At 50.9% G+C, this 23,668-nt stretch overlaps 2 protein-coding genes across 4 annotated transcripts; one reads left to right on the forward strand and one right to left on the reverse strand.

Annotated features, from left to right (window-relative positions):
- Positions 1-233: 233 nt before the first annotated feature.
- On the forward strand, positions 234-6,291 carry CKMT1A (creatine kinase, mitochondrial 1A). Of its 3 annotated transcripts, none has more exons than XM_059181372.1 (10): positions 234-438; positions 1,415-1,600; positions 2,236-2,434; positions 2,640-2,735; positions 3,071-3,292; positions 3,418-3,503; positions 3,625-3,748; positions 5,386-5,520; positions 5,720-5,845; positions 6,049-6,291. In XM_059181372.1, exons 2-10 carry the CDS (start codon positions 1,452-1,454, stop codon positions 6,163-6,165), a joined length of 1,254 nt encoding a protein of 417 aa, XP_059037355.1. In that variant the 5' UTR covers positions 234-438; positions 1,415-1,451; the 3' UTR covers positions 6,166-6,291. The 3 variants fall into 3 exon arrangements, with proteins under 3 accessions (XP_059037355.1, XP_059037353.1, XP_059037354.1); XM_059181370.1 differs by having other exon boundaries at positions 235-438; positions 1,284-1,600; XM_059181371.1 differs by having other exon boundaries at positions 235-438; positions 1,317-1,600.
- A 213-nt stretch (positions 6,292-6,504) lies between these two features.
- Positions 6,505-22,761, reverse strand: STRC (stereocilin). The gene is made up of 29 exons (XM_059181373.1): positions 22,716-22,761; positions 21,178-21,984; positions 21,066-21,090; positions 19,080-20,334; positions 18,009-18,071; positions 17,820-17,930; positions 17,485-17,651; positions 17,102-17,288; positions 16,863-16,978; positions 16,467-16,599; positions 15,927-16,109; positions 15,599-15,637; positions 15,272-15,439; positions 15,048-15,113; positions 14,511-14,636; positions 14,132-14,190; positions 13,232-13,355; positions 13,006-13,118; positions 11,067-11,202; positions 10,456-10,652; positions 10,166-10,256; positions 9,798-9,954; positions 8,986-9,155; positions 8,287-8,442; positions 7,769-7,911; positions 7,429-7,577; positions 7,078-7,175; positions 6,835-6,982; positions 6,505-6,640 (listed from the first exon to the last, which is right to left on the reverse strand). Exons 1-29 carry the CDS (start codon positions 22,759-22,761, stop codon positions 6,534-6,536), a joined length of 5,340 nt encoding a protein of 1,779 aa, XP_059037356.1. The 3' UTR covers positions 6,505-6,533.
- Positions 22,762-23,668: the final 907 nt, after the last annotated feature.

A 23,668-nucleotide genomic window follows, 5' to 3' on the forward strand; every position in this document is an offset into this window, starting at 1 on the left:
TCTCTATTTTGGCTCCAGCATTCATTCTCTTTCCTGCCAGATCAAAGGTCAAGTTACACCTAAGTCAAGTCACACTTTGAACTGTGGGATCCCACACCCTCTCAAATCAGAATATACACCTTTTGAGAAGAGAAGACAGAGGACCAGTAGGAAGGGAGAGATTCCCTGGCAACCTTAGGCCCTTAAACACCACTCCCCTTTACACACTGTATTAAATAGCCTTAGGAAGCCAAGAAAGTAACACTTGTGGTGATTGGAGACCTGTGCCTGCCTGTTCCATTCCTACACCTCGTCATCTCACCACACCCTTCACTTCACCTTACACTCTCCTCCGGCCCAGGAACTGAAGCTACAAAGAAGGAAGAGAAGGGAGAAGAGAAAGAGGAAACTAAGAATTCCCAGCCCAACCCCAAGCTCCATATCCAGTGCAACGAACAGGTAGGCAAGCTTGCAGAGAATACTCAGAGGGAGCCCCGTGGGCAGCAAACACTTCTGAACCTGAATAAAGCATGAAGAATTAAAAGATCAAAGGTGAAGTAGAGGTTGGGGAGGAGACGGGGCGGTGGGGGGGGGGAGAGAATAGCAGGAGATCTTGAGAAGTGGAGGCAGGACAGGGCTTCAGGCTTGGGGGCTGAGTGGGGGTAGGAAACACAATATAAATGGGCAAGAGTTAATGTTTCTCTGGTTCCTCTTAGGGAATGCTTTCACAATCTTGTAAGAATAGCACAGGGGTGGCAGAAGGGCTCCTTAGTCCTCTTCCTGGTTCTAAGGAAAAGGTGACCTTGAGCCACCAGCGTCTTTTCCAGTGTCTGCCTCTGTGTGTTTTCTTCCTGTCTTTCTCTGGTATCTGTACTTATTCTGCGGTTTCTCCTGGCGGCCGCCTCCCCTGAGGATATGAAGAGGTTACTGGGGAAGGCCAAAAACTAGAGAAGAGGTTGTGCAATGTCACCCCTTCACACCCAGAGCGACGAATCGGGTTCCCGATTAAGTGGAGAAGCTTGGGGGAAGGGTGTTCGGCTTTCTCGGGTCCCCTCGGGTGCTGTCCTGTACTTGGTGCTGAAATCTGGGCGACCTCCTCTCAAGTGGGCCCGCATCCCCGGCCTAGAGTTGGGGAGCTCCGGTCCCCTAATCTACCTGGCGGAGCTTACCTCCTCTGCCCCCGCACACCTAACCCGGTCGCAGGCGGAAAGGCGGAGCCTGCGTGAGCCCCACCCCTGGAGACTGCGGCTGGGGCCTCCCTCTCTTCCACCACCCGCCGCTCGCTCATTGCGCCTCTCCTGCAGTCTGGTTGGAACACGCTCCATCTCCCGCTCCAGCCTCCACTCCGGCCCCCATTTCGGCTCCAGCCTCGCATCGAGTTCTGGTCCTCAATCCTCCGGGTTGCATCCTCCCTCCCGTTCCTGCCCTCCGCCAGCTCCCGCTCCGGGATTGAGTAGCCGGACCCTCAAGGCATGGCTGGTCCCTTCTCTCGTCTGCTGTCCGCCCGCCCGGGGCTCAGGCTCCTGGCTTTGGCTGGAGCTGGGTCTCTAGCCGCTGGGTTTCTGCTCCGCCCGGAACCTGTAAGAGCCGCCAGTGAACGACGAAGGCTGTATCCCCCGAGGTATCAGTGTCTGAGGCGCAGGGGTGTCGGGTGGGGGGGGGGGGGTAGGTGGTGACGGGAACGTAGATGGGGATGGAAATGAGGACCCGGGCAATAGAGAAGGGTTATAATCACGAAGGCTCTGGAGTGGAGTGCTGTACAGTCTGGAGACCTCAGTGGGTTAGGGATTGAGGCCAAAACCGTGAGGTTAAACGCATTCCTGGGGACCTGTAACCCGCAGTCCCCGCCCCCAAGACCCGCTCAGGCCCTGTGAGTTCTGGCTGCACCCACTCTGCCCAAATCCCTAATTGAGAAACCAGGAACTATCCTTTTCGCTTTCCTGCTGTTTCCCCCCATTTCCTGAATTCCCCTCCTTGGGCTTTCCCCTCCCCCATCCCTAATGTTGTGTTAATGGTAGGAAAGAACTGAGCAAATCTGGGGGAATTGAGCTGGTTAGCAAGAGGAAGCTAGAACTGTTGGGAAAGAATAGACCCTAAAAGTCCGTAAAGAGATTACCAAGGTTTAGGCTCCCTCTAATCTCCCCTCCTCCCAAGGAGCAAAGCCAGTCATGGCTAACTGGATAGCTCCCTGCTGACTGCCCTGGGTCTAGGCCCCCTGTGCTCTCCCTCCATGGTTACTGGGTGCCCCCTCCCTAGCGCTGAGTACCCAGACCTCCGAAAGCACAACAACTGCATGGCCAGTCACCTGACCCCAGCAGTCTATGCCCGGCTCTGCGACAAGACCACACCCACTGGTTGGACGCTAGATCAGTGTATCCAGACTGGCGTGGACAACCCCGGCCACCCCTTCATCAAGACTGTGGGCATGGTAGCTGGAGATGAGGAGACCTATGAGGTAGGGGGTCCCCAGAGTCTCCCTGGTGACCCAACTCATCTTCCCAGTAATCCCAGCACCTTCCCCCTACAGACCCTTCACTTTCCCTTAAGGCTGGACCACTTCCATACCCACGTTTTCTGACCCAGTGAAATGAGTCCATAGCTAAAGCCTGGAAAGGGATCCCCTCTCTTTAACCACCCTCTCCCTCTTAATTCCTCATCAGGTATTTGCGGAGCTGTTTGATCCTGTGATACAAGAGCGACACAATGGATATGACCCCCGAACAATGAAACATACCACTGACCTGGATGCCAGCAAGGTAGGTCAGACATTTCCCCTTCTGATTTGCTTTGCCTTATGTAAAACACTCTGTTTTCTAATCCCTTCACCTTAATCATTTCCTGACTTGGAGTCATTAAACTGTTGAGATTTTTGTCTTGGTGGGGGGGCGGGGAGGAATTGTATAAAATGAGAATGACCATACCCCAAAGTAGGGGGTTTGAGGGAGGGTTCCTAATGCCCCCTTCCGTTGGAGTACTTGCTGACTGGACTCCTACCAATGCATGCAGAATCCTTACAGTTGAAGGTCTCTCCTTCCCCAAGGCCCTCAGTTCCCACTGTGCTCCTGTGACTTTAATTCCTCTTATTCCCTAGATACGTTCTGGCTACTTTGATGAGAGGTATGTATTGTCCTCAAGAGTCAGAACTGGCCGAAGTATCCGTGGACTCAGTCTTCCTCCAGCCTGCACTCGGGCAGAGCGACGAGAGGTGGAACGTGTTGTAGTAGATGCACTGAGTGGCCTGAAGGGTGACCTGGCTGGACGTTACTATCGGCTCAGTGAGATGACTGAGGCTGAACAGCAGCAGCTTATTGATGTGAGGGGCCTTGAGAAGGAGCAGGGTTGAGAAGCAGATGGAAAGAAGAACCAGGGGGAGGGTGGACCAGAGGGCCTAGGGGCTACTGTGAAGATTCTTAAACCAAGTCCTTTTACTTGCCTCAGGATCACTTCCTATTTGATAAGCCTGTGTCCCCATTGTTGACTGCAGCAGGAATGGCTCGAGACTGGCCAGATGCTCGTGGGATCTGGTATGAGGTTTACCTTACCTCTTTTGTCCCCATGTCCCTTAAGTGCCTTTTTTCCCCTCTTATCTCCTCCAGTTCTGGACCTGCCTCTTGATCCCTGTCTTTTCTTCTTTTCCGTTCTCAGGCACAACAACGAGAAGAGCTTCTTGATCTGGGTGAATGAGGAGGATCATACAAGGGTCATCTCTATGGAGAAGGGTGGCAACATGAAGAAAGTGTTTGAAAGATTCTGTCGAGGCCTCAAAGAGGTTGGAGAAGAGTGTATAAGGGAACTATGTGGGAGGACATAAGGAAAAACCAAAGACTAGACTATATAATTTATCAACCAACTCAGGACACTTTTGATAGCAAAGGGGATTATCATCAGTCACTCCAGGACAATATATCAGGACTCTCTCGAGGGAAAACCAGGATATATGGTCACACAAGAATAGAAAGAGAGAAAGAATGTCATGAGTACAAGGTAGTAAATAAAGCAGTTGCCATATAAACAAAGGAGTAACCCAGTGCCTGGGATTTGTGGAGTGTTCAAATAAGGAAAAGTTTGAGCCTGGATCATGGTAGGGAGTAAAAGATTGGCGTGTCCATGATTCCAATGTAACCACCCAGTTCTGAGCCAAGGTAGGTCTTGGCTCTGGATTCTGTCATTTTCACTAAAGTATCATGTCTAGATTTTAAGCTGAGAGCAGGAGGAAGACTGGGGAAAATGGAAGATGGAATGGCATAAGTTCCAGAATGTGTGGCTCTACTGAATTCCTTAGTCTTCTATGGATTAGGTCTCCATATTCTATTCTAGATTAGAAATCCCTATAAACCCAGTTCTTATTGTATGTTTTCCTATATTCAATTCTATTTTGAACTTGTAAAGACAGCTCCTCTTCTTTTAGATTCTAGCTGGGAAGTTTTTATTATTTTTGGCAAATAACAGATAACATATTCTGTCAGTGGGTAGGGAAGTACTTTTCAAATGATATGCCTCAGGTGTCTCATCTGTAAAATTGGGATAATAAGGCTTCCTACATTTTTATGTTATTGTGGTGATTAAGTGAGATAATGCATGTGAAATGCTTGGCCCATAATAAATGTTCAGTACATGTTAGCTCCTATTATTATTTTTTTAGATGGAAGGGTTTCCCCTTGGCCAGCCTGTTAAATATGCCCCCTATACCATAGTTTTGTTTTGTTTTGTTTTGTTTTTGAACTATGAATAGAGTCCCCTTTACTCAGGTAGTTTTCATGTCCAGTACTCTGGCAGATCCCCTGTGTCTTGAACTCTAATGGCCATCTCCATGATTAGGATGCTCAAGTGAAACAAAATACCCTTCTCTTACTTCCCTCCAAACCCCCTCACGCACACCCTTAACTATGAGTCCGGCTCTTCTGGACTGTTTGCACCTTTCTCTCTGCCTTCTCACATGTGCTTTTTCCACAGCTAACAGAAGGCTTTCTTGCCTCTTCCTGTTGCAAAGCCTACACCCTCATTTTATGTGTGAAAGAACCCTTCCAAACTCTAGGCTCATTAGCAAAGCAAAGATAATCCATGTATGCTGAGCTCATTGAATAATCATCCCTTTCTCAGTTCAGTCTACCACCCCCACTCAATTCCCTAGATCATCCCAAATGCATCATTCTCCCAAGTTTCTCCTCTTTCACATGTAAGATATTTTGCTGTAATCACACCATTATGGGCTTGCAACATCAAAATTACCTTGTATGCATGATAATGACAAACCATTTACACACAAACACACACACACCCCACAGTGTCATTCTCTCACAGCCCAAGTTTCTGGTTCTAGATATACTTATAGAATTCCTGTAGGTCTGGCTAAGGGAGGGTTCACATATCCCTGACTTTTCACTAACAGAGCCTTTATGGACTCAGGTGGAGCGGCTGATCCAGGAACGTGGCTGGGAGTTCATGTGGAATGAGCGTTTGGGATACATCTTGACCTGTCCGTCTAACCTGGGCACTGGACTTCGGGCAGGAGTGCACATCAAACTGCCTCTGCTAAGCAAAGTAAAGGAATTGTGGGGTTAGAGTGGAGCATGAGTGAGGACAGTGGCTGTGTGTGGTTGGGAGGGGGTGAGCATTTTGGAAAGGTGCCAGACATATTGTGGCTAGAAATGTCAGGGGAAAGGGCTCTGAGCTCGTTCCAGGCATAACCAGTCTCTGCCCCTATTGACCCTGCCCCCTACCCCTATATCTTCCCCTCTAGGATAGCCGCTTCCCAAAGATCCTGGAGAACTTAAGGCTCCAGAAACGTGGTACTGGAGGAGTGGACACAGCTGCCACAGGCAGCATCTTTGACATCTCTAATTTGGACCGACTGGGCAAGTCAGAGGTGAGATCCTTAGGGATTAGGGTGAGGAGAGGTATAGGTCTGTGGGGGTAGAAATACGGTGGTGAATGGGCCCTAGGAATCTGAAATGAAATTCAGGTTGAGTGGGGAGGCAACTGGAAAGGAGTTCCTAGAGCAGGCAAATCAGTGCTGAAGAAGGAAACTCAAGTTATGGGAAGCAGAGATCAAGGGTTAGTGTCCTTCAGGTGGAGCTGGTGCAGCTGGTCATCGATGGCGTGAACTATTTGATTGATTGTGAACGGCGTCTGGAGAGAGGCCAGGATATCCGCATCCCTCCTCCTCTTGTCCACAATAAGCATTAAATCCCCCTCCCCAGAAGATGACTCAAGATCCCCAAGACTTCTGCTTGTTCTAATGTGGCCCATTCTACTTGCCTTGGATGCCCCCAACTCCCTTCTGTCCTAGTAAAGACTCCTTGCTGTGCTCTAGCTGTCTGTGTTATTTCTCATGGGTGGGGTGAAGAGGGACTAGCCTCCAGGAAAGGAAAAGAAGCAGTGGGGTTATTTATGATGGAAAGAAGTCTCCAGATATGGCATGCCAGGAACACTGATTCTCAGGTGGGTGGAAGGCATTAGCATTTTACCCATATTCCTCATCGGCTTCCTGAAGATAATTAGAATGCATTTCCATTTGCACTTTATTAAAGTTTCTTTCCCAATAATCTCTCTCTTTAACTGTAGAGACAGGTTTGTAGCAGGTTGCCAAGGAAGCAGATGGTCAACGCCATGGCCCAGGAGGGTTGTGACCAGTCTTGAAGGCCCCGGGCTGTGCTTCGACCTATAATGAGACAGAGAATGGGAGGAATATTATACCTCTGTTCCCCAGGAACCACTAATAGATGGCAGCTATCTGCCTAGATCCCTTTATTCCAGGGATCTCCCTGAGTGAGTCTTACGAGCCAGAGAGAACTAAGTCCAGGGTCAGATTCTGGGTCAGGAGTTGGAGGTCAGGCTGTGCATTTGGGAACTCACCCTGCTGTTCTGGATTCTCCTTCCCCTCGTGCTGGGCCCATGCCACAGCTCGTCGCTGCTCAGGACTCAGAAAGGCCATTTGTTCAGGAGTGACAGCCACAGCCTGAACACTTGTGAGACTAGATAGCTGGGTGGGGCTGAACACCACCTGGGGGTGGGGACAGAAATCAGTGCATCCACTGTAGCCCCTGTTGGGCCCTGGCTCTTCATGGTCACCCCAAACGCCAGCCCATCAATACTTACAGCAAATTTAGGAGCAGGGATGACAGAAATAGCAAGAGGGGTAAGGCCCTGGATCTGTTCCTGCAGCAGTGCTGAAAGAGCCAGGTCTGGGATCCCTGCTGTTAAAGCAAGTGGGATGGACATTCAAACACTGTTGTATACCTCCCTCCCCCCTTCTCTTCAAACCTACAGACCTTCTCCAACCTCTCCCAAAGTACCATACACCTTCCCCAACACATCTTCAACCTCTTACCTAAATATCTTCTCAGACTCCCACCTTGAAGAATTCCAGAGCAGTACTCCACCCAGTCCAGCCATGGTACAGAAACCAACCCATGACAACCAGAACCAGCAGTGGTCCGGCCTCCCTACCTGCTATGGTGCCGATTTCAGTGAAGATCTCAGGCCCCCAGTTACTGATGGGACCAAAACCACCAGGCAGCACAAGGAGCTGGGCCAGAACTTCCAGCTGCTGCTCAGAACACCGGAGATGCAGATTGCCCAGGAAGAGAGCTGCTTGGCTGTGGAAGAGTGGGGTGGAAGGGAGGAAGATTCAGCCACGGTGATAGGGCGCATGGTTGTGAGATGGGAGTAGAGACTGCTTCAAGTGAGGTCCCTTCCTCCCTGGGACCACTCCTTCATGAGCCTTCCAACCCCAGTGAGTCCACCTTTACCTCAGCACCACCACCCACAACCCCCCTCCACAGGTGACCTAAATTCCCAACTGCTGATATGCTGTAGCTCCTCTGGCCGAAGTCCGCAGAGCGTATAACCCAGGGCAGTCAGGTGAAGGAAGTCCAGGTGGCTCACGTGCCGGCCACTCTGCCGCAAGAAACTGGAGACCACAACCCGGAGCTGATATGGGGATGGAGGGCAGAGAATAAGGAGAGAAATCATGGGGAATTCTTGGAAGAGGAAGTGATTAGGAAAGTGACAAGTGCTACTGGACTATATACTTATATTCTTAAGACCAGAAGTCCCACTAGGCATGGGGAAGGTTGAGGATCCAAAACTAGGCCAGGGAAAATAGGCAGGAGGGAGTTTTACCTGTGCAGGGGCTCGAAGTGAATAAATCACAGAGTTTCTAGTGCCACAAATATGGGGTATTTAAAAATAGAAAGAATGGCCAGGGAGGGTGACAGGAAAACATTCCTTGGGCGTTAGGTGACCTAGAAGCCTGGACCTGTGGAATGGATGTTTGGAAGGTAGTAGAAAAAGGGAAGGTGTTACCTGGACAGAGCTCCAGCCATCTATCTGTCCCAGGGTGCTCAGCACTCCCCAGTCCGCTAGGGTCAGCTCCTGTAGTTCCCGCTCTCCTAGACCTATTAAGAGCCGACCCAGCTGCAGGATCTGCTCAGGACGGAATCCCCGGGGAGGACCCCACAACTAGGAGAAAGAGAACAATGTGAATGGAAAAGCATTGCTCTAGGAGTCAGAATGCTGGGTCTTAGTCATGCCTCTGACCTTAGCTGTCACTTGCCTCTCTAGGTCTTTAGCTTCCTCAGCTGTAAAATGAGGATGGTTTAAGGTTCCTCTGACTAGGCCATTACTGAAAGATGCTAGAGTCTCAGTAGGGAAGAATAGCACACTCTTAGTCCATGATTTCTAAACGTTTATGTGCACCAGATTCACTGGGAATGCCTGTTAAAATGTAGATCCCTATAGCATTAAGATGATTCTTCAGTGAGCAGCATGGGACCCTTGCATCAGCATTTTAAAAACCTACTCCCTGGATAATTTTGATACACAGTAAAGTTTGGTAACCACTGCTTTCTTCCCTCTACCCATTGAACTAGCTTCCTTTCCTCTGACTCCCTACTCAGGATTCTTTAATCTTCTGTTTCTCCCACTTCTTACCCGGCTATCCATTTCCTTGTGTTCCACACTGCACCCAACCAGCTTCCTCATGTTGGCCTCTCCATCCCTAACCTGTTTTGCCTTGCCCATCGCTGCCCGTAGTTCTTCAGGCCCAAGACCTGGGTCTCCCGCAAATAATGCCAGGCAGTCCTCAAAGTCTGAGAGCTCCATCTCCGCAATCTGGGTTGCTGACCAGGCTGCTGGGAATGTCCCCCGTACATCTGCACAATTTGGCACAGGTTCTGAAGAGGTAAGGCAGGCACAGGGAGTCAGTGTGGAACTAAACTACGCCCCGAGAGATATCTACAGATGGAATGACCCCTCCAACCTTTGGAAAGGGCAATGTGGACACTATGGGCCAAAGGATTACTATAGTGTGAGAATTATAGGACTCAAAGGACATTAGAAGAAGTAAGTGATTAGAGAGGACAAGCTCCACATTATATAAATGGAAGACTGAAAGAGGTTGCCTAGGGATTTAATGGCAGGTCTAGATCAGAACCCAGGTCTCAGGTCCCAGAGGGTCCCCTGCCTACATCCTAAGCATCTTCCCAGCAGTCAGCTCCATACTCTAGCACAGAGCCGAGCCTACAAGCTGGGTCACTGTTAACAGGGATAAGACAATAGGAAAAGGGAAATCCTGGGCTCAAAGTGCAATGGGTTCTAAATTTCTAGGGCTATAGAACCCTAGAACTAGAAAAGACCTTGAAGATCATCCCGCTAACCACTTTGGTTTATAGATTAGAAAACCAAGCCCAGAGAACAGAAAGTGTGTAAATCTTCCCAAAGGGCACATCATACCTAAAGCCTAAAATTCTGATTCCATTGCTGAATATTCTTTTCTATACACTCTAATAGACTTAAGAATATTTGGGTAGTTTCACCTGGGAGATCTTCTGCAGTAGGCCGTACAATCCCAGCTACCAAGGCGGCTTTCTTGGGCGCAAGCTGTGGACCGCCACATAGCTGTCCAACTCTGCTCTGCTCCCAGCTCCGCTGCTTCTCTAGGAGCCGCTCCAGGGTCTCTGGTCCCAAGGCTTCCTGTGTGAGAAGTGATATGGAGAGTGCAGAGATCTAGGAAGGTCAGGGCCAGCTGCTGCAGCTCTAATTCTAAAGTCTTTTCTCTTTTTAGCAATTTCCCCAGATTCAGGCTTTACAACCCTTGCCCCACACCTCCTTGGCCTTAGCTCCCCAGAACCAGCTCACCAGTCCCCTCTCTGCCCTTACTCCCTCCCTTGTTCCTTCACCTCACCCTGGGGATCAAGGAAATAGCTTCGGTAGACAGAGTGAGTACTAGGCGTCCAGCTTGTTCTACTTCACCCTGGCTCCACAACTCTGGCTTCCTGGGGGACAGGAAGAAGATCAGGGGCTGGGATGCTGAGAGAACTGTGATGGAAAGGAAGGGGGAAAGAGGACATGCTAGGATTGGGGACTCAGGGCTCCAAGGACCCTTGAGTGTATTAAATGAGCTGCCACTGATGATGGTGGTTAAGAGGGTGGGTGTAGGATGAGTTAGAATTGGAAGTTTCCGAAGGTTCATACCCAAGAACAGGCTCCTGCGACAGGAGCCATCCCAGCTCTGTGGCAAATGGCTCTCCTAGGCAGAAGCCCTGCAGCTGATTGAGATGGGCCAGGAGGATCGGTAGGGGGATCCGTCGTGTACTCTCTATCCCCAGGAATCCAACCAAGGGGCCCAATGTCTCCAGCACTTCCCTTGAGACTGTTGTCTCCTTTGGAGCCTAGAGAGGGGCATCAGGCCTTGGGACAATGCATCTCTGACTCAGACGACCAGACTCTTTGATCAAGACACCAAAATCTTTGATTCTTCTCTCCCTCCAAGCTCCCAACTCAAAACCCTATAATGTTCACTGCCATTGTTTACTTTCTTAAATCAGGAGCCCAGATAGGTGGAGGCAGAAAGGCTAAGCGATGGAATCCAAAGGATTTCTGGGACTCCAGTGAATGTGGATAGGAAATAGGAAGCAGGTTCTCAAGGAATAGAACCTGGAGGTAGATCTAGGGGCTAGGGCCTTGTGGACAAGAACCTGTTTGGCATCAAAAGTGTGGGGCTGGGCCTAGAAGACAGAGAGCATTGTCTGAGAGGTAAAAATGATCCAGGCAGCAACTCTGAGTCTGGTAGGTTGGACTCTTACCAAGTTTTGTAGGGCCCTCTCTGCCAGGGCTACACGGTGGAGTGGGGTCAGTGCCAGCAGCTGCTCTGGAGCTCCTCGTACCAGCTCCACCACCAACATAATAGATTCATTGGACAGTCTCTCCATCAACCGGACCCTATAACAATTTGACAACAGGGGCCATCAGAAATGAGCCCTGTTGAAAAGAGACCACAGAACACCACATTGCCCAGACAAAAGAGGTAACATCAGAATAAACCTTATGTCCCTGACAGGATCTGATATTAAATTGCCCCAGATGCAATTCCCATCATAGTGTTTAAAGGGAGGGAACAAAAGGAATGACATACTTCTAGTATTCCCGAAAAGAAATGACCAATGATCCTACCATCTAATGGAACCCAAAGCACCAAATATCAACTATCTTTAGTTATCAACCCCATTGATAGATTAGGAGACGGGTTCCCAGAGGTGGTGGGATCTTACTCCCAGTTCCTCTCTTCTACAGCATCACCCTTCCTCTACCTGTTGGGAGGAGGTCCTCTCTCATTTGTATCATGCTACACAGTTTACCAAGTTCTTTTGGGTGTTCTCTCATTTGATCCTTATGACAAGATTTTGAGGTAAGAAAGGTATTTTTCTTACTCTTTCACAGATGAGGGACTCAGGTCTTCCAGCTCATGGTCTAGGATCTTTCACCTTATCTAGGTCCTTGGAATTCTAAAATTATCTAAATTAAAAAGATTTGAGGGACGCCTGGGTGGCTCAGTTGGTTAAGCAGCTGCCTTCAGCTCAGGTCATGATCCCAGCGTCCTGGGATCGAGTCCCACATCGGGCTCCTTGCTCCGCAGGGAGCCTGCTTCTCCCTCTGCCTCTGCCTTCCACTCTGTCTGTCTGTGCTCGCTCTCACTCTCTCTCTCTCTGACAAATAAATAAATAAAATATTTAAAAAAATAAAAAAAAAAAAAGATTTGAATGGCTTTATTTTTAAGCCCTCTTGCCCCCAAATTGGGAGTGATATTGTATACTCTAGGGCTGCCAAATCTGGAACTAGGCTGTGTAGCACAAGGGCCAAAATCTGTGGAAAGACCTATAAAAATGTAAGGATGGAGTCAACCACTTTGACCACCACCTCATCCCTAGGAAGGCTAACACCAGCCTTTTTCTACCCTGACTTACAGTTTAGATGGCAGTGGGGTAGAGATGGGGGTAAAATGGAAAAAGAGGCCTATGAGAGATACTCATAAACTCCCAGAGTCTGTGTTAGGAGGACTCAGGTTCATGAGTTTTCTCTCCCCACGACCCTTACCCATACTTGAATGTGCTGTACAACATTCCTGCTATGGGACCATCTAGCCTAGGCTTGAACACCTCTTGAATTGTGATGTTGGGAATTCACTACATCAATTTTCCTTATATTTTGCAAGACTCTGATTTTTATTCCTTTGTCCTTGCAATGCCCAATATGGCCCTTCAGAAACATGCCCATCTATTTTCTATTTGATAGCCTTTGGGGTATTTGAAGGCATTTATCATGCATGTTTCATACATGTTTTCTTTCTGTACTCCACTGACACACTGACAACATGGTTGCTTAAACAGACTATAATCCTCTAGGGCAGAATTGGACCATTGCCCCCCTCAGCTTAGATAGTCTATCTCTATTAATGTAGCCTATTATATTATGACTGCTTGGAAGGCCACATCATCGTGTTACCCACCCTCAGCTGTCCCATGTTGGGACCATGTTCTGGGAACCAGTCAAGACATAGAGCAACTTTGAATAGAATCCTCCACTTTGGGCTATAACTTGTATCAGGGAACAATCAGGAAAAAAAAGAAAAACAAACAAACAAACAAACAAACAAAAAAACACCACCTAAGGGCACTTCCTAAGGGCAGATCTTCTACCCCAAGTTGAGACTTCTAAGGAGCCAGTTTCTCTAGTCAGAGCACTTACGGTAAATCCAGGAGTAGCTTTGCATCTAGCCCACTCAGTTCTGGCCCCAGGGTTGCCAACTCTGGCTCTGGCATGGTCATCCTCCGCTGTAGCTCTGCCCAGATACAAGCCCTCTGTAGGACAGGGTAGGGAAACATGTCAGGACAGACTTAAGTTTGGGAACCGGATTCTGTATCCAGGGTCCTTGCCTCCCTGCTCCAACTAATGCCTAAGCACCCCCTCTCACCAGGCTCCCTCGAACCCCAGTGGGCAGCTGATAGATCATGTGCACAACTTCAAGGAAGTCTGCCATCGAGTTGATCTGCTGCAGAAACTCACACGACATGCCCCCCGCCAGGGTGCCCAGAGCCCTGTAGGTGTGTGAATGGACAGATGCTCATTCATCACATGCCATGGTCTGTCTGCTCATTGTATCAACACAAGTACAGATGCTCATTTACAGTAACTTATAGTTTGAGATATGATTTTCCACGGATGTTCTCATTGGCTCCCCACATCATCACTGTTTATCAGAGAGGAAAATAAACATTCACAGAGGTCAAGCGAAGTTCCCCACATTATTCTCCTACAAACATGCTAAACTGAGCCTAGAGCTAGATCTTTAGATTCTGAAGACCATGATTCTTCTACTTACTTATTCCTGTTTATTCTCCTTGGCCAGTGGTTCTGATTAACTAACCGGATCAAACTAACAACAGCAAATGTCTATTGGGAGCTTGCATAGGGCCAGCCACTCTATTAAGTCCCTTACATGCCTTATCTCATTTAATCTTTATAACCACATCCTATGAGGTAGGTACCATTTTAATTCTCATTCTATAGAAGGAAAAAACTGAAGCTTAGAGAGGTTAAATGACTTGCCCAAGATCGCAAATACATGTCAGGGCTGGGACATGAACCCAGGTTTTCTGAATCTGGGTAGATTCAGATAGACTCATCAGGGTAGTTGTGGTCCTGTGGGAGGGCAGGAGGGTAAAGGGAGAAAGAGCCAAGAGGGGGACCACAGGCTGGCACCATGTGTTATTCATCCCTACATCTCCCAACACATCACATGGTATCTGGCACATGGTAAGTGCTCAAAAATTGTTAGTTGAATTAAACTCACTGCGCAACACAGGTTACTCACTGCAGATTCCTGAGTGTCAGGTTGGTGGGCACCTGCATCTTCTTCCAGAGAAACTGTGCCTACAAGAGAAAAAAGAGGAGCAGCACCCCAGCAGAGATAGTTGCCTAAGAACTTAAGATGCTTTGGACCCAGTCTTGCCTCCCCACCTATGTTTTTAACTCCATTAGCCTCCTGCTCTCCCAAATGCACATTCCTCTCCGACAGAGAGACAGAGACAGAGACAGAGAAATGGAGGATTAGGGAGGAGGGAGAAGAAATGAGCCAAGCAAGTCATATTATAAAATATAAAGGATGCTCAGGCTAAAGTGCCCAATGTAGGGCTGCTGGGTAAAAGAGGTGGGACACAGTGGGTAGTCCTAGGCTAAGTGGAGAGAATTACCTGCTGCTCAGACCAGGGCAGCTGGCGGTAGCGCCTCCGGTTAGCCAGAAGAGCCGTGGTGTCCAGCTGCAGCAGCTTCAGCGGGAGTAGGGGAAGCAGGCAGTCTGGCCAGGTGGTGGGGATAGGCTGCCAGTGGCCATGTGAGTGTCGCAGTGCAGCAGTAGATAAAGGGAGCCATGGGGGCAGGAAAGGACCACAGCTAGGATAAGACTGGATGATCTGTGCCACTAGAGCGGTGCACGCCTGAGGGCCCTCAAGGCGGCTGCGGGCAAGTCTTGCTGCTATTTGGGCACCTGGTGGACTAAAGTCCTCTCTGAGCTTTGGTCTCTTTATCTGAAAGCAGGGTGGTTGGCCTTGACATTCTAGGCCAGTGTGGATCATGCTTTCCTGTTCTCTGGAACTGGGGAGGGCAACTAATGTCTTGGGGGGGGCACAGAGCCAGCCTGGACTCTTGGGGGGAGTGTGTGAAGCAGCACCAGCCGTATGAAACCGCCCTTGGATGGGGAGAAGAGTTTAGTTGGGAGATGCCACACGTACCTGACCAGGGATACACAGAGCTGCACCGGCACCTGTCGTACCTATGTTTTTAACTCCATCTTTCCCCTGCGTGAGAATTGGCAGTGTGTGTGTGTGTGTGTGTGTGTGTGTGTGTAAGAAAGTGGGGAAGTGTGGGAGACCTTCCCTGGCCAAAGGGAAGATTCCCTGCTCCTTCCCCAGAGCCCACATCCTTAAGGGCCTCATCCTCCCTGCCACTCTCATACCCGAAATGTCTGCAACAATGCTGCGGTCTGGCAGGCTGAGAGGCGTGATAGTTCGGGGGCTAGGCAGGAGCAGGCCCCAATCAGAACTCGCCTAGGGATGGCCTGGAGTGTCTGGGAGCTGAGACCTGGCAGCAGAGGGTGCAAGGAGCAGAGTTCCTCCAGGGACAGCTGGGGAGCAAGAGAGACAAGAGTCCTGAAGAAGAGCAGCAAACCCAGTACAGTAAGTGGCAGGTGAGGAAGCATGGAGGGAAGAAAGGGGCAGATGCAGGAGGCAGGGAAAGGGGGACAAGGACCTCTGGAGGATGTTGAGAAGGGGCTGCTACTCACATCATGTCTGGGGAGGAGCCGACCGAGCAGTAAAACAGCCTAAGGTGGGAGTAGACAGGAAACAGCAGCTTTTCAGGTCCTGGCAGCCAGGTTTGAAACAAGTCCCGAGGGCCTACTCTCTAAAACTTGTAGCTCCCTCTCTACCACCCCCACTGACTAGCCTGGCCATGGATCTTCTTGATCTGAAGAAGGGGGTATGAGGGGTCCCTCCTTGGGACAGAGAAAAAGGAGGAGGCTCTAGAGGAACTAATGGTATCCCTGACCGTAATTCTCTTGACTGGTGTTCCCAGGGCTGGAGGGTAGACACCAGAGAGCAAGACAGGCCCACCTGGGCGGGTGTGACACTGGTTCCCTGCAGGGCAGGAAGCATGGCTCTTAGCTGGGGCTCTGACAGCTCCTGCAGGAAGCGGAGGCCCAGCTGAGGGAAGAGAGGGGCCCAGACTCGCAGCTCCCCGGGGCTCAGCACAGCCCCTCCGGAAGAGCGCAACACTCCCAGAAGCTCATATGCCACCTGTAACCAAAGAAGTTTTGGGACTGGAGAGAAAAGATAAGTGAACTTTAAACTTCCTGTCTGATCCCGGATTTGGATTTCCTAGGGCCTGGTCTGGGACTTAGAACCAGGGCTGGGATAGGAACAGATTGGGTTGAAGATCTCAGAGGGTATGTGTGGGGTCTCATAAACCAAATGGCATAGTTCTGGAAGAGGTGGTAAACAGATAAGAATGACCATGGATAAAGGAACAGAGGTGGCAGAGGTCCAGGAGGGCTGGCACTATTGTGCTCACGTGTGGTTGAGATGACTGGGCGAGCCCTCCACACTGACTCAAGAAGAGCCTGGGGTCTTGTAGGCCTGTGCCAAGGGGCTCACCCGTCCTTGTGGGCTGAGAGTCCCGTTGGCCGCACATTCCAGCAGCCCCCGTTCCACCGGCCCCATTGGATCACTCAAGGGTACCAGGCTCTGCAGCTCCTCAGGGCTCAGGAAACAGGCGAGGGACCCCAGCCTGAGAAGGGCACGAAGCTGGCCTTCATGTGGTCACGGAAGCTGGCACTAAGGTGGGGACCACGTGGGTACAGCGAGTGGGCATTCTGACCACTAAACTAGGAAATACGGGTGCCATAGATAGGACTCTGTCCCGGAATCCAATACTGCCTGTGTCCCTTGCCTACTTTCTTGCCCCTGCCTTCCTAGGACCCCAACCTATCCAGCAGCCATCCTTGCCGCTCTCCCAATGTGACCTTGATCACCGACCCTACAACCACTCACCTGCGCACCTGCTCCTCTCCATCCTGGACGCTTTGGTTCACCAGGCTGCGTAGCACATGTCGAGCGTGCCCTGGCCCAAGACCTGCTGCTGGCCAGCTATCCTCCAGGGCCTGGATCTGAGATGAGGAGGTGCAGCTTGTATTGGGGTCATGTGGGACTCTTGTGGGGAGGAGCCGACCAGGACTCCTGTCCCACCTAGCACAAGATGGGCTGGTCAAGTTAAGAGGGTCATGTCCTACCTGGTGAGGGCTGAGCTGCAGAAAGTTTTCCAGAGGGAGGTGGGGGAGCAGGGGCAGCACGGCCCACAGAAGTTCTTGGGACCAGGCAGGCACTTCCCCGAAAAGCTCAGGGGCCAGCAGGCGTTTTGCAAGAGCCTCCTTCTGTTCAGGCTTCATTCCTGGGCTATAATCCCGGATGGCAGCCAGGCTGGGGAGAGAAATGGCTCTCAACCCTTGGCCCTGTTCCAAACAGTTGTCCCCTAGTTCTCTGCAGCCCTACAATCATAGGCAAGAAGGAGACTCTCCCTAATTTTAACAGAGAGGATCTCAGAAAGGGGTTGCCCTAGGCCGGTGGGGTCAGCTTGACCCCAGCAGGATCAGGAGGGGTGGTGCGGGGTCCTCACACACTGTCGTTGGCCAACAAGGATGGTGGGAAGCGCATCAGGTCAGAGACAGCCAAGAAGGGAATGAGTGGTGACAGGTCAATGAAGAGTTGGGAGGTGAGTCGTGGGTACCGCTGGAGTAGCAAGGCTGTCAGGCGACCCAGGGCCTGCTCCTCCGATGGTGGTACCTGTGGGGGGCACAGGAATGGATGCTGGCTCTGGAAATGCTCAGTATCCTTGCGATCTCCTCTCAAGATCCTCCTTCCACTGGGCAAGCCCGCTGCACACCGGGTCCTAAGTGCCCTTGATTCCTAGATTTCTCCCTCCACCCTGGTTCCCCCTCTCTCAATACCCACCTGCAGCTGGGCCCAGGAACGGTGCATGAGTGTCAGGAAGCCCTGAGCAGCCTCCCTCTCTGCTGAAAGCACCAGCTGCTGGAGATTTTCCGGCGGCATGTGCAGGTATGCCTAGGAGTGGGAGGTTATGGTAGACACAGCCTCATGGGGTTATGACCCAGCCCACCCATGTGCCTCTCCAACAGTTACCTGCACTAGAATCTGCAAGGCCCAAACACTCTTCTCCCTCTGGAGCAGATCCCATAGAACAGGCTGGTGGGGAGACAGATAGGATGCCAAGAGATATTTCCTCTGTCCCTCCTGAAGCTTCCCCAGTCACTCTAACTCCTCTTCCTAGGATGCTTGTTCTTTGTCTGAAGCTAGGATGTGTGTCTCCTCAGATATTAAATTCTTTTAGGCCAGGGACAATGTCTCTAACTTCTCCTGTATCCCTTTCCATGCCAGGCTCATTGCTGGCTCAATAAATAAATAAATACTTGGAGATCGGAACCAAATTGCTATGAATCTGTCTAAAATCATTTCACTGGATGCAGGGCTTGAGAAAGGTGGACCCCAGCGTGGAGTAAGGAATTTTTACATACCCTGCAGAACCTAGCAAAGTGCCTTTCATAAAACAGGGAACCAATGAATGACTTATGGTATTTATGTATTCTAGTCCCCTCACTCTACAGAGAAGAAACAGAAGCCCAGAAAACCTAAATTAAATTATTTGCCTAACACCACCCTAATTTGTAACATAGTTGACCCCAGAACCCAAGTCTTCCAATTTGTAGTTGCCCTGAATTTTTCTCATTTCTGCCTAATCTTCCTCTATTTTGCCAGCCTCCGAGTCTCACTCTCTAGGGACAGAATTAGGGCCCTCCAACTTGATCCCTTTCCCTTCTGGAGCAGAAAGGGCGAGAGTCAAAGAGTCAGAATAATGAAATAACATTCATCGCATGTTTCTGTATCTTGCTATATACATAACCCACAACATGTCTTATCTTATGTAATCCTTACAGCCACCCTACCAAAAAATTGGCATGAGTATTCACCCTCATTTATAGATTTAAAAAAAAAAAAAAAGTATTGCCCAGAGAGGTTAAGTAACTTGTCCAAGGTCGATCATAGAACTAAGATGTGAACCCAAGCCTGTCTGACTCCAGAGCTATGTGCTTAAACCACTAGAGTATACTATACTATTATCCTCTCAGCATTAGAGAAATCATTTGGAGGTCCTTCCCTCTGTTCCCAGGGCTTTCACCTTGGCAGATCACTCACACTGAAGCAAGCCAGCAGCTCCATCTTGTTTGTAACAGAGCTGGCGCTTTCAGTGGGTTCGAAGCCCAGCGGGGTTGGCAGTTCCTCCTCTTCCAGGTACTTCCCGACCGTCCACAGCACGCTGCGCCGGCCCTCTGGGCGGAAGGCATCCCAGAAGGAACAGTTGTCTGGGAGACTGGAGAGCATCAGGGCCTGCCCCAGCATTCCCTGGGCCTCAGTGCCCCCAGCCCCTGGACCCAGGAGAAAGGTCAGCAGGCGCAGGAGATAGTGTAGGCGTGTGGAATGGGCAAGGGCTGGTACAGAGGACTGACAGCGTGGCAACTGGGATAGCATGCCAAGCAGGAAGGGAGCTGGGGCCAGGCACAATGGGGATGGTCCCAGTGGCGGCAGGGAGGGTAGAAGAGGGCCCAGGAGCCCCTCTAGGAAGCAAGTGTCATTACCCCCACGACTTATCCTGCACTGGCCTGCGAGCCAAGGCCAGAAGGGTGCCAGGGCTTCATACATGGTGTCGTTGACACAGACCATCATCAGGAAGCTTCCCCCATCTGGGCAGCGCTCCCCACAAGGTCCAACGTGGCAGGGTGGGAAGGCAGTGACATCTGGGGTGGGGCCCTGGCACACATGCTGAACCCAGGCCTGATTGCTGGGGGGGACAGCCTGCAGACCTGCCTCTCCACACAGCCGCTCAGCCCACAGAGTCTCGTTCTCCAAGAAGCAGCCCCAGAAGATCTCTGGGGTGAGGGGTACAGGGGGCAGGCCTTCAGGACAGCTGGTGGGGGGTGGGAGCAGGCCAGCACATAGCTGCTTCACCAGGCGGCGGTTGGGGCCAGACAGGGCTGAAAAGGAGAGGTTGCTACATATTGCCTCCAGGAACTGATCGGGAAGCTGGTCATGGCAAGCCTGGAGCCAAGCTTGGGCACCTGGTGCCCACGAGACTGCATACCACACAGCTGTCTGGCAGATGGCAGCGGGGCTGGGAGGGGGCCGTGGGGTGGCCGGCTTGGCGTGCTGGCAGAGCAAGTGGATGGAGAAGTTGGAAATGCTGTAGGGTGGTGCTGGGCCCGAGTGGTTCTCGCAGAGGGCCTCCACAGAGATGGCTCGCCGTTGGCGAGGGCTGATGTGGGCTGAGGGCTGGGAAGCCCTGGGCAGAGGCACACCCGTGCTCAGGCAGTGGAGGAGGGCAGGGGGTGGGGGTGGTGATCCAGACAGAAACCCCAGCGCCTGGACATCCCAGGAAAGGTTGTGCCGGATGCCCCTGAGTGTAGAGGGAGGAGCAGGCAGCATCTGGTCAGTTTACATTTCCTCCAGTTGAACATTCTGACCCTGGCCCAGAGCCCTGCAAGGGGGGCAGCAAGCATAGGCTTTTCCAAAAGGTCCCAGGGACCATAGATGTTACTGGTTTAGGTGGAAATGGGAGAGAGATCTGTCCTGCCAAGGCACGAAATCATCTAGGAGGAGCCTCAGTTGGAGTCCCTTCTGTCCACCTGGTTCCTTTCTTTCTCCTTTCTTCATATGCTTTTAGGTAGCTTAGGGCCAACCCTTGGTTGGCCTCATTTCAGGAAGTCTGCCGAGCAATTGAGGAAATCTGACCATGCTCTGGCATTGTTGTGCTGAAATAGTAAGCGATGGAGGAATCCAGTCTTGTCCTTTCTTCCCATATCCCATCTCTACCGGGTAAAATTTATGAAACGTGTGCGAGGCACAGTTCTAAGTGGCTTATATGTACAGTATTAACCCATTCAATCTCACTCTATGGGGGCTAATACTATCTATATTTTATAAGTAGGGAAACTGAGGCATAGAATGAGAATGTAATCTCCCCAAGGTCATATGGCTAGGTAAAGGTAGAGTTGGGACACCAACCTAGTCAGTCACGCTCTAAAGCCACTAAACAACACCCCTCCTGTCAGTTCTCTCCTCCACCCTAGAGACTGATGACTTCCCAGGCCCAGTCAGAACTCCTTTCCTGGGAAGAGAGTTACTTACCATAAAAGCAGCTGCTGAAGGTTGCCTAGGAGGGAAACAATAAGGAAGAGGACTCTCCCAGTCTCACCCCTTCTTTGCCCTGCCACAGCCCAGCAGACCTGGCAGCACTCACCTCCCTGGCACTGCCCATTGGCATCAGGCTCTGGTTGCCCCAGGATAGAAAAAACCTCATCCTGTAGGGAGTCGGTGACACGGAGCAGCCCCTCCTGGAAGGCAGCATAGAGGGGGGCCCCCACTGTGCGCAGCAGGCCTCCCCAAAGAGCCTCCTCAGAGCCTAGTTCCCCCACTGGGGTGAGCAAACCCAACAGACCCTGCAAAAAGTGGGGGGCTTGCTCCCTCCCATCAAGGCCTGTGGCATTGGTGGGGTCTACGCTGGGCTGCACCTGCACCAGGGTCTGCCAGCGTGTACCTTCTAACAGCAGCAGCAGAGAAGGCAACCAGTCAGCCACGAGGACACAGTCAGAGGGCCCATCACGGGTGCATGGGGGGCGGGTAGGGGTAGGGGGTCCCACAGGAACTAAGGCTCCTAGCAGCGCCTCTGCGAGTCCACCCAGCACACCTGCCTGGTGCCCCAGGAAGTCCCGGGGGGTCTGCTCCTGTCCCAGCAGTGCCAGCACATCCCCTAGCAGCCCTAGCATTGGCTCCCAGTCTGGGCTGCCTCTCAGTGTCACTAGGAAATCGTGGAGCCGGAGGGCAGGGGGCTGGAGAGGTGGGGGCTCCCCCACAGGTCCCTCCCCCATTCTCCCAGGCTCAAAGGAAGAAGAAATGTTGGCTAGGAGTGCAGAGAACTGTGAGCGGCTGAGGGACCCGGGGGGAGCCTGGTCCATGGTGGAGAGCAATGACTTCAGGAGGGAGAGCCCAGGGTCCAGGGACTGAATCCCAGTAGGGACCAGAGTCACTGTAAAGAGAGAAACAGGAGCTCACTCAAGGGGAAGAGCCTAGAACCCAATTCAGCCTTGCCCTGGAAGCCAGCCCTAGCTTAGATCTGAAGATGAAGCTCAGGGTTTGGTGAGCTGAGTCCCTTTACTGAATTAGCCTACAGGAAGTCTTGACCTGCTTCCTTTTCTTCTTCTTCTTCTTCTTTTTTTTTTAAAGGTTTTATTTATTTGACACAGAGATAGAGAATACAAGTAGGCAGAGTGGCAGGCAGAGGAAGAGGGAGAAGCAGGCTCTCCACTGAGCAGGGAGCCTGGGCTCAATCCCAGGACCCTGAGATCATGACCTGAGCCAAAGGCAGCTGCTTAACCAACTGAACCACCCCGGTTCCCCGTGACCTGCTTTCTTAACCTTCGCTTTCTCCCTAGCTCCAGTCTCTGCCCATCTTCCTTTATCTTTTTTTTTTTTTTTTTTTTTTTTAAGATTTTAGTATTTATTTGACAGAGAAAAAACAGGATAGCACAAGCAGGGGGAGTGGCAGAGGGAGAAGGGGAAGCAGGCTTCCTTGCTTAGTTAGCAATTGCCAATGCCAATGCAGACTCCATCCCAGGACCCTGGGATCATGACCTGAGCAGAAGGCAGATGCTTAACTGACTGAGCCTCCCAGGTACGCCTTCCTTTGTCTTTTATAGAAACCAGTTAATCTCTGCATTCTTAAGTCTCTTTTTAGCAACCATCCCTCTCATCCCCAGCCCTGCTCGCTGTTCCTCTCACCTGCACAGGATAGCGGCAACAGCAGAGGCCAGAGGCTCAGAGCCATGTTTCCAGGTGAGCACCGGTAAGAGGTGAGTTCTGGTTATTCTCACTTTGCGTGGGATAGCCAGGTAAGGGCAGAGCACCACAGGCAGCCAGAGTTGCCACTGACACTATAGTGTGGTCTTTCAGGAAACAATATCTGTAACCTGACAGGTTTGTCACCTGAGCCTCTGAATACCTGATCCTCTGGCTTTGGAAAAAGGTGTGCTTCTGTGAAAGGTACCAGTTATAGGGGATCCCAGGGGGCCCTTGGTGGAGCCTAAGGAGACAGCCTCAGTTAAGAGCCAGGATGCAGATAAGGGTGTAATCTTGTAGGGGGGTGGCATTCTGCAGAAAAATGTAAGAAAACAAAGAAGATCCAAAGGAGTTAAAAAGCAAGTAGGATTCGGAGGAGTCAAGGAAGAAAGGGGACCCAGAAAAAGAAACTGGGCAGCCAGGTATAAACAGAGAAGAGGAATAAAGACCAAGGTTTGGTCCAAGGACATAACATTTAGGAAAAGGAAAGCTGCTTTCAATTCAGTCCAAGAACCACAAAATGCTCAGAATGGGGCAGGACTTCAGAGGTTACGTAGACAAAACCTCTCATTTTATGGATGTACGACTTGCTCAAGGGGCCATTCAACTGTTTGGGTTTGCCTTCTGGCTCTCTTCCTGTGGCCTAGGTGAAAGCCCCTAGAAAATTCTGAGCTGAGAAAAGAGATATAAGCCAGATTACATCAGTGTGCAAGGGGGCTACTTCACACGCTCACACATACAGGAATGCACACACTCACACAGGCTCACACACACAGAAAGAGAGAGTACTGCTCATAGATCAGAGAGATCCCATTCAGAATAACTGGGTCTGGTCAAGGCGAGAAGTCTTTTCTGTCCTCCATTTAAAAGCCCAAAGGCTTTTACCTGATACCAAC

Source organism: Mustela lutreola, chromosome 7, assembly GCF_030435805.1.
Source record: "Mustela lutreola isolate mMusLut2 chromosome 7, mMusLut2.pri, whole genome shotgun sequence".
NCBI lineage: Eukaryota > Metazoa > Chordata > Mammalia > Carnivora > Mustelidae > Mustela > Mustela lutreola.

Excerpts from the sequence above, each read along its gene's own strand:
- CKMT1A (XM_059181372.1), top strand. The coding sequence starts at position 1,452 with ATGGCTGGTCCCTTCTCTCGTCTGCTGTCCGCCCGCCCGGGGCTCAGG. Across the intron at positions 2,435-2,639 it reads GAGATGAGGAGACCTATGAG|GTATTTGCGGAGCTGTTTGA; the intron begins GTAGGGGGTCCC and ends ATTCCTCATCAG. Across the intron at positions 2,736-3,070 it reads CTGACCTGGATGCCAGCAAG|ATACGTTCTGGCTACTTTGA; the intron begins GTAGGTCAGACA and ends CTTATTCCCTAG.
- STRC (XM_059181373.1), bottom strand. The coding sequence starts at position 22,761 with ATGGCTCTGAGCCTCTGGCCTCTGCTGTTGCCGCTATCCTGTGCAG. Across the intron at positions 15,638-15,926 it reads CCAGTGTCACACCCGCCCAG|GCTGTTTTACTGCTCGGTCG; the intron begins GTGGGCCTGTCT and ends CTCCCACCTTAG. Across the intron at positions 14,191-14,510 it reads TGCCCTGGTCTGAGCAGCAG|GCACAGTTTCTCTGGAAGAA; the intron begins GTAATTCTCTCC and ends TTTCTCTTGTAG.